Source organism: Mustela erminea, chromosome 15 (assembly GCF_009829155.1).
Source record: "Mustela erminea isolate mMusErm1 chromosome 15, mMusErm1.Pri, whole genome shotgun sequence".
NCBI lineage: Eukaryota > Metazoa > Chordata > Mammalia > Carnivora > Mustelidae > Mustela > Mustela erminea.
The window spans coordinates 56667024-56679337 of record NC_045628.1 but is presented as its reverse complement, the minus strand read 5'-3'; the positions used below and the strand labels follow the sequence as shown (position 1 = coordinate 56679337).

The following is a 12314-nucleotide window of genomic DNA, read 5'->3' as shown; positions in this document are numbered from 1 at the left end:
GTTTAAAACCGGGCAATTTATAGATACATATATAATTTATAGACACATATATACATACATATATATTATATAGACATATATATAGACACATTTGTAGAGTTCACAGAACTCACTGTAAGTTCTCTGATCCCTCAGACTGGGGTCAGAGAGTGACAGCTAAAGGTACAGCGTTGCTTTCTGAGATGGTGAGTGGTTTATAACCGACTGTGGTGATGATTGAACCTATCCATGAATACATTAAAAACCATAAATTATAAACTCTAAATGGGTGAATTGTGGGGTCTGTAAACTATAACTCAATAAAACTGTGTAAGAAAAAAGAAAGAAGTACTCAAAGATTACAGGGACAAAATGACAAAGAAGCCATCTAAAGGACAAAGAACCCATCTTCCACTAGTCAAATCTGGGACAATTCTGAGCTTCAAAAAGAGCAATGCCAATAGATTATAATGACTTTTTAAAAAATTCCACTAGTCTACTAAGGTCAGGGATAGGCAAAAGGGAGGAAGAAGGAGAAATTAATTCTTTTCAGCAGAATGCCAACTAATAAATGCAGAAGAAAAGGCAGATATGAAAATGGCAGGTATGAAATTTGCTGCTCCCAACATAATAACTGGTTCAGGCCCAGATCATTAATGGTTGTAATAACCACTGGGTAAAAAGATGCTGGGGAACTCACATAATCCCAAAGTATCATTTCATCAGTACTCACTAATTACAAAGAAGGGAATATGCTTTTACAATGAAGAAAATTAACAATTACTACCTTAACCAATTGTGGAACATCCTGACATTACGTGCCTTTGATGTGATAAGATAAGTACACATCAGCTGTGTAGTATTCTTGCCAAAAAAAAAAAAGGAAAGAAAGAAAGAAAGAAAAAAGTTTAATCTGAATCTAAATGTGAGAAAAACAATCAGACAAATCCAGAATGTGGCATATTCTACAATAAAACTGGCTTGGTCTCTTCAAAAATCCAGGTGATAAAAACAAAAAACAAACAAAAAAAACAAGTGGGGAGAAAGAGTAACCATGACTGGATCCCACTTTTTAACTTTCTGATCCTGTTTTATAGATAGCTGAAGGACAACTGGAAAAATTTGAGTATGTACTACATATAAATAATATGTTGAATTAATATTAATTTTTATATGTGTAAAAAATGCATGTGATTATGTGAAGAATGTTTTATTCTTAAGAGAGTAAGAACTAAAGTATTCAGAAGTGAAGTATCACAGTATCTATAATTTACTTCCAAATGGTTCAGCAATAAAACATACACATAAAGAAAGTGGGACAAAACACTAACAACTAGTAAATCTGAAAAAATTCCAGACTTAATTGAATATTCAGTGATATTAAGTAACTATAATAATGTTTTTATTTTTTTTTTAAGATTTTATTTATTTATTTGAAATGCAGAGATTACAAGTAGGCAGAGAGGCAGGCTCCCCGCTGAGCAGAGAGCCGGATGTGGGGCTCGATCCCAGGACTCTGAGACCATGACCAGAGCCAAAGGCAGAGGCTTTAACCCACTGAGCCACCCAGGCGCCCCTATAATAATGTTTTTAAATGTGATAACCATATCATGGTTGTGTTAAAATGAAAAGTACCCTCACCAAAATAAGAAAGTAGGACTACCATCAAACTACAAAGCTTGATGATAAGGAATTCATATACAAAAGGTATAAAGACTCATATAACTCAGTAGCATAAAAACCAAATAATCCAATTTAAAATGGACGAAGGACCTGAATCAACATTTTTTCCAAAGAGGATATACAAATGGCCAACAGGTAATGAAAATGCTCAACATCAATAATCATCGGGGAAATGCACATAATGAGATACCATCTCATGCCTATTAGAATGGCTGCTGTCAAAAAGATAAGAGGTAAAAAGTGTTGGGACGTCTGGGTGGCTCAGTCAGTTAAGCGTCTGCCTTTAGCTCAGGTTATGATCCCAAGGTCCTAGGATCGAGTCCCACATCGGGCTCCCTGCTCAGCAGGAAGCCTGCTTCTCCCTCTACCCCTCCTCCACTCATGCATGCAAGTACTCTCTCTCCCTCTCTCTGACAAATAAAAATTTTTTTAAAAAAAAGGTAACAAGTGTTGGCAAAGACGTGGAGAAAAGAGAACCCTGGTGCTCTATTGGCAGAACTGTAAATTGATGCAGCCACTCTGGAAAACAGTATGGAGGATCTTCAAAAAATTAAAAATAGAACTACCATATGATCCAGCAACTCCACGTCTGGGAATATATCCAAAGGAAATGAAAACACTAACTCAAAGGATATCTGCACCTTTACGTTCACTGCAGCATTACTCACGATAGCTAAGACATGAAAACAACCTATGTGTCCACCAATGAATGAATGGATAAAGAAGTTATGGTGTATGCAGGCAGTGGAATATTATTTGGCCATTAAAAAAAAAAACCACAAGGAAATCCTACCATGTCCAAAAACATGGTGAGACCCTAAAGATGTTATGCTAAATAACATAAGTCAGAGAAAGACAAATACTGTATGAGTTCACTTATATGTGAATCTAAAAACAAACAAACAAAAAACAAACAAACTTCCAGTTACAAAATAAACACTAGGAATGTAATATACACAATGACTATAGTTAACAAAAAACACCATATACAAATAGGAAAGTTGTTCAGAAAGAACAACTTGTTCTTTCTTGTCACAAAAAGAAATTTCCTTTCTTTGGATTGTTATCTATATAAGATGATGGGTGTTAACTAAAGCTATTGTGGTAATCATTTTATAATGTATGTAAATCAAATCATCATGCTCTATGCCTTAAACTTACTGACATATGTCAATTATTTCTCAATAAAACTAGAAAAAGACTTCACTGCAAAAACTAAAATGTGCCTTACCTTTTGATACTAAAGTAAATACTAAAGTATTCTTATGAAATATTTAGAATTTGCTCCAAAATAATTAATGGTGTGGAAGGGAGTAATGGAGCTCTAAGTGAAGTAAGACTGGCCACGAGGAAGCTGGTGTAATAATATTCAAGAGTCATTATATAGTTCCCTCTACCTTTCGCTTATATTTGAAACTTCCATTAAAAAAGTTCTAGGTTCTAGGGTGCCTGGGTAACTAGATGGTTAAGTGTCTGACTCTTGATGTGAGCCCATCTTGATCTTGATTCAAGCCCCATGTTGAGCTCCACACTGGGCATGGAGCCCACTTAAAAAGAAAAAAAGGTTCTAGGTTCTAATTCTGGTTTAGTACTAATACCCTCAGCATTATTTAAACTCTGTCCAGCACTAAAAGAAAATAAAGATTCGTATATAACTGAATCAGTGAGCTAAATGATCAGTGAGGTAACTTTAGCTCTACAAACTGGACATCAGTACTGCAGAAATTTTGAGGACATGGCCCGCACGGTTTTTATGAGACAGGATGACACATGGTTCTATGACAATCAACTATGGTGGCTCCTATGTTATCAAGACCCTCTTCTGTGCCATTTATTTTAAAAAAGAGAAATCACAGGGAGCACAAATTCAATTTAAAAACTGAGAACACAGGACACCTGGGTGGCTCAGTCAGTTAAGTGTCCGTCTCTGGATTTCGGCTCAGGTTGTGACCTCAGAGTCGTGGGATTAAGCCTGATGTCATGCTCCATGATCAGGTGGGAGTCTGCTTGAGATTCTCCCTTTCCCTCTCCCTCTGACCTTTTGCCCCATGCTCATGCATGAGCACAAACTCTCTCTCTCTCTAAAGTAAATAAATAAATCTTAAAACAAAAACAAACAAACAAACAAAAACCTGAGAACACCTATTTCCTACAAAAGGGGAGGGAAATGAATTACAAAATACAACTTGAAGGAAAAAGAACCTAACAGATTATGTTGTTCAATTTTTTAAAATTTTATTTCCTGTGACTTTATGGCAAGTTTATCTTGCTTTTACATCTTGAATGAGAATTAAAAAGAAAAATCCTATTTTTGCTAGTACAAAACATCCAAAAAGTGTATGGGAGAGATCAAGATCAAATAAGAGAACCCTACCTCCATCATCACCAACTTATCAGGATATGCCAGATCTCCAGGAGCAGGTTTGTACCCCGTGATGTCTGTCTGAATGTAGATGTGGGTTCTGTAGACAAGGCGCTCTTGTACATCTTCTAACATCTGCTTTACTCCAGCTGCAAATGCTCCCAGTTGTTCAGCTGATAAAAAGTATAATCATCCATTCTTTTATACTTAGAAAAATATTTTCTTTAAACAAGCAAAAATATTACTCAAGTGTCCAGCAGCAGTAGTAGGAAGCATTTTTCCCTCTGGGACTATGGTTGCATTCTATTTCAGTATGACTCAATGACCTCAGAAAAACTTAATTAAATGTCTTTCAATTTCCTCAAATTTAAAATTGGGAAAGAAATTTGCCCTTATACCTTTTTTCTGACACTTTGTGATATTATTTTTATTATTAACATGAATAATAAAGTCTGAATTTTAAAGTGTTTCGTGCTTGTTAACAGTTATCTCATTCAGCTTCAGACCAATCCTAAGAGACAGCTAGGGCAGCTTATTTGTTGGGTTATTATCCCAATTTTACAAATAAATGGAGTCCCACAAATACAAAATGACTTATTAAGGTTTCCATAAAGAAATATGAGTAAAAAATTAAAACAAAGTATAAGTTCATATAGAATTTCTGCATTCCTAAGATGCCATCAATGTTAAGACAAACCATTAGTTCTGTAACAACTTTCCAAGGGCTGGGGAGTTGGAGATATGATATAAAAACATAAATATTCAAATTAATTTAATTCAGAGGCATTAATATGTAAGAAAATGCACACCTTAGAATAACTAAATGCAGCAGAATAAGAAACTCTGGAAACATAACAAACCTAGTGTCTCCTAAAGAAAGTCAAAGTGAGAACAATAATTTCTGCCAGTAAAGTAATTACTTGAAGGGTTTTTTTTAAAGTTACTTAAGTCATGTTTTCTATGACAACAGAATCAAATATTAAAGAATGTATCAGATGGTTAGAGTTTTCCAGAGAATTCATTTTATTTGTAATTTCAAAAAGATAAGTCATTATTATATATGTACACTAAAATAATTCTTGTTTTTAAATTAAAAGTATGCAATATAGTCAATGACTTCAGGTATTTTGGTAAGAATGTATTAAAAATGTCTAGCTCAAAACTGACAGTTCTGACAGATGCCAGAAAGAAAAGTGAACTATAATTTTATTACCAATTTTGCCCAGATCTTAAAATTCTTTTCCCATTTAATTTGAACCTAGTCAAAAAATAAAGTGTATCTTGATTTTAAAAGGCATCATACCAGGCTATAAAAATAATAAATTTATATCGGTGAATGGGGTAAAGAATAGAGGGTTTTGAAATTCACTGAGCCACAGATATAATTTTTAAAACTTTTGAAATTATCATTTCTAATTATTATTTACCATTGTTCTGTACATGATCTTCAAGCACCTCATTTTTAAGAATCCCACAAAGTTCTGACAGAGTTTCTAAGTGAATAACATGAATGATCAATGGCCTGAAGACATCATACAATGACACACACAGTTTCTCCAAAAGTTCACTAAAATGAAAGAATAAAACATGGTTATAAGTAGTAATCTTCATGATTTTTCTAATGGTTTAAAAGGCATCATTGATTTCTTCTAGCCAATAAAAATAAAAATCTACTGGGAAATCATGCATGGGAACACTATTTAATGAGAAACCAAAGGGTGAAAATAATACTGTAGATCTTTCTTTGCTTTAAAAGCGCAAAATCTATAAGCAGTCTTCAGCAGCCACTCCAAAGCAGCTGCCGTGGCCAAATATCAATTTATGTCAATTTATTACAACTTTACTTATTTCAGCCATACTTTATATATGTCCTTTGAAACATAGTAACAAATATTTTGGTTGATATAATTATCCTTTTATATTCTACATCATTTGTGAATCAAATGTAACACTGTCCCTAGGAAAGATGAACTGAAAATTCTTTAATACTTGGACTTAGATAAAACTCAAAGTACTTGGACATACAAGTATTTTTGACAATTTTAAACATTTGAAAAGAAAGACTTAAGTTGTCTATATTCTTCATACTGTCCATAGTACTCTTCTATACATAGCATTTCACCAAAAGTGATCAATCTAATCAAAACTATAAGATACATTTGACTCTTCTTCATTATAAAAGTTATAATCTTGGAATCTTTCTAAGAGTCAAAATCACCAACATGAAGAAATCAAAAGTGCCTAACACAGGAGCTGAAAAGACACTTTGAGAAAAATAAGGAAAAGGTATTAAATATTGTCTGTATTTTTAAATGTCTTTCACTAATTAGAACAATATTTTAACTATAAGGAATTAGAATTCTAGGTGGAGATAAAGGGATATACATTGCCAAGACTTAGTTTCCAATATAGGCTTCTTACTGTCATACCACATTGTCTCCATAGATATATTATAAATAATATAAAAGCATGTTGACCTTTAAATTGCACATTTATTTTAAAATAATCACTTTCCATCCAATAATATTCTGTTCACACACTCATAAAAGTTAAAACACTTTGCAGTTAATTTTAAAATACTCCTATAATATAATAAGCCACAATGATCATTAGCATATTAAATCTTAAAAACAAGAGTTTGTGTACCACCTACTCTAATTTTGATGTTGGCTTTGTGAAAAATTCATTGTAAAGTTGGTGCTCATCCTGGCATACATGGACCATAAAGGCACAGCCACTACGAATCTGCAGGAAATAAACACACATTACCTACAGTTAAAGACACACAATGATTCCAGCATTTATGAATAAAACAAATACTCTATTTGCACTAAGATTATGCACATATATTCATAAAACAACCCACTGAAAAACAGAAATTGCTTGGTTTACAATGGTTTATGGCAAAATGTGAATATGGCTCATTTTTATTTTCTTCTTTTATTTTCTAAACTTTTGACAGTGAAAATACTCTTCTAGTTTAAAAGGGGTATTTAATAAAACAATCTTTATGTATTGTTCTATAGTATGAATTAAAATTGCTAAACAAAAAAAGCACTTCTTCAGCAAAAGCTAAATTAAATCATCAGTATAAATCCACAAACTCTGAAACTACATCTTTCAAGGAGTAATACTTGTTCATGAATCTTCATTCTTCAAAAACAAGATAAAAATGAGATTATTTTGATAAGCTGAATGTTAATTACTTGATTCCTCATAACTGAAAGAAAAATTCTCTAAAAGCTTGTTGGTATGGGATCCAAACTTATCTACCCAAATACAGCTTCAAAGACCAAAATATTTTAGAAGAAGGTTTAACATCAATCAAAACTAGCTGAAGCTTACCAAGGCACAATGATCTCTATTATTCTGGCTTGTTAACTCTGTTACAGTACAAGTGATGCTAGGGCCCAAAAGGAGCTCCCGCTGGTCAAGGTAACACTGATGGATGTCATTTAGCAGTTGTTGGTATCTGATGAAAAGCAAATGAGATTAGAGTATAAATTTCTCATTTCAGATATGGAAATTAAATCTGATCTTAAATTCCAGAAAAGATTTCAAAACCTCTAAAGTGATAAGGTCACCCCTCATTTGCCCACATTAAATACTAGAAATATTTATGTATGAAAAGAAAAAACAAACCATAATGAAGTGTGGTTCAAAAGCTGTTAATTTTTATTCTTTTAAAGAAAGATTTATCTCCCAAGAGTACAGAAAGATATTACAACGTTGAAATTAAAAGAAAATACTGCTATGGGGAAAAAAGATGCCTTGCAAACTCAAAGTCAGGTCTACAAACTTTTCCCAAAATAAGTTATGTGCTACAAGAAAAAGCCTGCATAGTATGAAAGGTAATTGCTCAGAAAATACCAGGACCACATCAAGAAGAAGGTAGTTTGAAGAACTTCTAGGTACTCACTCAGGTATTTTTTCAGATCGCTGTTCTATTTGTTCGATAAGAGTCTGCAAAATAAAAGTATGTTAAAATATATCTGTTTTAGTTATACTTTTAATTACTTCCTGATTTTAATTAATACAGGCTAATGTTAGAAAACCTGTAAGAACAGGGGAGCCTGGGCGGCTCAATGGGTTAAAGCCTCTGCTTTCAGCTCAGGTCATGATCCCAGGGTCCTGGGATTGAGCCCTGCATCGAGCTCTCTGCTCAGTGGGGAGCCTACTTCCTCCTCTCTCTGCCTGCCTCTCTGCCTACTTGTGATCTCTGTCAAATAAATAAATAAAATCTTTTCTTTTTAAAGTCACCTGTAATACCATAAAATAACCACAACTAATATTTTAGAATATTCTTTCAGTTTTTGTATACACTATAGTTACTATATTTAAAAACAAACAAAAAAACCTGGAATTATACATTCAACATGATTACCTGCTTTCAAAAAATTATATTCCAAAACATCATCCTACTCAACATCAGATGAAAACATATGGAAAGCCTTATTAGCACAGTGTCTGGCACCTAGTAAACACTTGATGACTTCTTCTTCTTATTATTATTATTATTATTATTATTGCTATTTAAAACATTATTTTAAATGGCTCCATAATATACCCTTGGACAAATGTACCATAAGTCAAATATTGTGTTAGACATCTAGACTGTTTCCTGAGAAGAAAAGTCCAGTGGTTAGGAGCTCTGGGCCTGGAGTGAAACTAGAGGGTATGGGTATCAGCTCCCCAGGAGCTGTCTGAGCTCAAGAGAGTGGGCTCACTTCTCTGAGTTTCCACTTTGTACCATATAAAGCAGGTATAATAACAGTACCTACTTCCCAGCTGGGGATCTCCAACAAAAGAGATTAGTACTTATAGGTGCTTTTGCTCCATTCTCCTAAAATGTTTTTTGAAAAAGGAATTGATTTACCTCCCTGTCAGTAGTACTGTCTCCCTCACCAAAACCTCAAAAGGACTGACTGCTACAACTTAATCTGCCATTGTCTTGACCAAAAAAAAAGGGGGGGGGCATCTAACCTTAAACTGCACATTTTCTCCACTGAGGCTACAGATGCACTCATATTTAATGAACCATTTGCATTTTCTTTGCAAAATCTGGTCATTTATATATCAGATATTCATCTTTCTTACTGAGCTAGAAGTATTCTTAGTACATTAAAAAATATTAACCTTCTCACTTATCTATTGCAAACATCCTACTTTCTGCTTTTCTTTGGCTGTCTAAAATTCAGAAAATGTAATTTTTAGATCCTGAATCTTTTACTCTGTAATTTTTTCCCAGTAATTTCTGCTAGAGGTTTTTTTTTTTCCCCTGCTAATTTTTACATTTAACTCTTTAGTTCACTTAGAGTGTATTTTGGTAATGCTATAAAGTTTATAGAGTTTACTTTTTCCCCCAAATACTCAGCAAGTCTTCTCAATACTATGTAGAAAACTCTAACTCTTCCTCTTTAAGACTGATTTTTTTTATATCAAGTTGTAGAATTTCTCACCCCAATGATCCATCAATGAATTCTTGCATCAGTATCAATGTATTTTTCAAATTTACTTGTATAATTAGTCTTGCTTATTTAGTATACCAGATAAATATTTGCATCATCCAGAAAGAAATTACACTGGATTTCTGTTAAGATTATATTTGATGATGAATTATACTAGGAGGAACTGACATTTAAAAAATTAAGTCTTGGGATGCCTGGGTGGTTCAGTCAGCTAAGTCTCTGCCTTCAGCTCAGGTCATGATCCCAGGGTCCTGGGATTGAGCCCCGCATTGGGCTCCTTGATCAGGGAGGAGCCAGCTTTTCCCTCTGTCTGCGGTTCCCCCTCCTTGCCCCTGCTCTCACTTGCTCTGACAAATAAACAAATAAAACCTTCAAAAAAAAAAATAAAAAATTAAGTCTCCTTGATCAGGAAAAAGAGAAGCTTATCATTTATTCAATCTCTTAAAACTTTCTGTCTAGTTTGGTCATTTTCTTCATCCTTGTATTTCCAGTAGAGTTATTTCTAGGTAAGTATTTCATGCTGTCACTAATATAAATAGGACTCCATTGCATGTATTCATTGACTACCATTGATAAATGGCATGTAGGAAAGGGGCTGATCATTATATAATAACTTTATATTTATCTACCACACTGAGCTATATCACACTTACCTATACCACTTCTTTTCTAATCAAATTTTTACCACTGGTATTTGACTACTAAGCAAAAGCAACAATCAGGCACAAGCTAAACCTTATACCATCAATGAACCACTATTCTACTGTATCTTCTATAAATAAGACCAAGTGTCTCTTATTTCAAAAAACAAAAAACTGAGGGAGGAGTTAAGATGTCAAGATGTTAAGGAGTAGGGAGATCCTAAGCTTGTCTCAACCCTCAAACACAGCTTAATAGTCAAGTCATTCTGAACACCCAAGAAATCAACTGGAGGTCTGAGAGAACAAACACTACGAATCTACAAGAAGAAAAGCAACCTCCTCTTGAAGGACAGGAGATGCAATGAGTTGACTTGGGGAAGATATAGCTGTTGGTAAAGAGGAGGGAGACTGTTTACCGTGCCTACTGCAAAGTATTAGAAGCAGCACAGCACAATCTGAACTTTTAGAAGTTCTCTACCATGGGGGACGTGCCTAGCTTCAAGAAGCTCAGGTGGCAAAGTGGGCAGAATCCCAGCAGTGACATCTGGGTCTGAAGATCGCCTGGGTCACAAGAAGAAGGGTGGCACCACTGTTTCCAGGAATAGGAGCAAGAGCAGTGGGTCTTGGTATCAGCTTTCTACTCTGTTTTGCCATAAACTGTGAGCAACTATGCAGTCATGTGACCACTTTCCTGGGACCTGCCAGCAAATGAAAAAAGCAAGGCAAGACCCTCCCCAGGAGAACAGCACAGGTATACACCAGGGGAGTTCCTAAAATTTTGGAGTTTTGAAACTAAGCCGCACCCCTGAGATAAAAAAGCTCAGACACAGGCATGGTGAGCACAGGGTTCAGTGGGAAACCAAAACAAAGAGTGGTGACTGACTGCTCTTCTGTGAGGGCTCACTGAAGAATAAGAGCACAGACTTTCAGCCAAGACCCAGGCACCACTGTATTCATCCTTTCCGTCAGTGCCTTCAGGGAGCAAAACCGCATACCTAGAGGACGCTGGAGCGGCATACACCAAGCCTCCTGCAACCCTGGACGCACATTTCCTTTAAAACAAGTCCACTTGAGAAGCAGGGCAGGAGGCCCTGGCCCACTACCCCCAGATGACAAGCACAAACTCACTGCACAAGTTTACTGATCACAGAGGACTGCAAAGCTTCAGCTCTTGCAGAAATAGAATCTTGCTTCTTTTTTCACTTTTATTCTTTATTTATTTATTTTTCATTTATTTTCTTTTTCAAGTCCTTATCTTTTATTGTTAATTTTTAAATTTTTATTTATACATATATTTCTAATTTTTTGTTTATTTTCACTTTCTTTATTCTTTTCTTTTGGGACATAGATTCTTTTACAAATAGACCAAAACACACACAGGATCTAGTTTATTTGTTTTTTTTGGTTTTTTTCTTTGTTTGGGTTTTTGCTTTTTTTTTTTTCTTTCTTCTTTTCTTTTCCAGACAAAATGACAAGATGGAGAAATCGACCCCAAAAGAAAGAATAGGAAATAGAACTCAAGGCCAAGGATTTAATCAACACAGATATAAGTAAGATGTTTGAACTATAATTTAAAACTACGATTATAAGAATATAGCTGCCCTCGAAAAAAGCATAGAAGACACCAGAGAATCCCTTCCTGCAGAAATAAATGAACTAAAAGCTAGTCAGACCAAAATTAAAATTAAAAGATAAAAACAAAGATGGACGAATCAGAGGAGTGACTCAGTGATAGAAAAGAAAAAATTATGAAAAATAATGAAGCTAAAAAGAAGAAGGAAAGAAAGGCAGACTGAGGAAATTCAGCAACTTATTAAAACATATTAACATTCATATCCTAGGAGTCCCAGAAGACAAAGCGAGAGAAAAAAGAGGAGGCTGTTTATTCAAACAAATTATAGCTGAAAATTTCCCTAATCTGGGGAAGGACACAGACATCAAAATCTAAGCAGCACAGAAAACTCCCATTAAATTCAACAAAAGTTGGCCATTGCCAATGTATATTCTAGTCAAATTCACAAAATACACAGACAAGGAAAGAATCCTGAAAGCAGCAACAGCAAAAAAGTCCTTAACCTACAAGGGAGGACAGCTCAAATTCATAGCAGGTCTGTCCACAGACACTTAGCAGACCAGACGAGTTGCAGAAAATATTCAATGTGTTAAAATAAGAAAAATATG

At 34.5% G+C, this 12314-nt stretch overlaps 1 protein-coding gene across 2 annotated transcripts in view; it reads right to left on the bottom strand.

Annotated features, from left to right (window-relative positions):
* The window catches only part of COG3 (component of oligomeric golgi complex 3), a 73258-nt gene that overhangs the window by 34680 nt on the left and 26264 nt on the right, over positions 1-12314 (bottom strand). For both annotated transcript variants that reach the window (XM_032314526.1, XM_032314525.1), the window contains 5 exons: positions 7944-7987; positions 7370-7496; positions 6678-6769; positions 5452-5591; positions 4037-4197 (listed from right to left, as the gene is read on the bottom strand). In XM_032314526.1, the coding sequence (XP_032170417.1) occupies positions 4037-4197; positions 5452-5591; positions 6678-6769; positions 7370-7496; positions 7944-7987 (564 nt within the window). The remainder of the gene's footprint in view (positions 1-4036; positions 4198-5451; positions 5592-6677; positions 6770-7369; positions 7497-7943; positions 7988-12314) is intronic.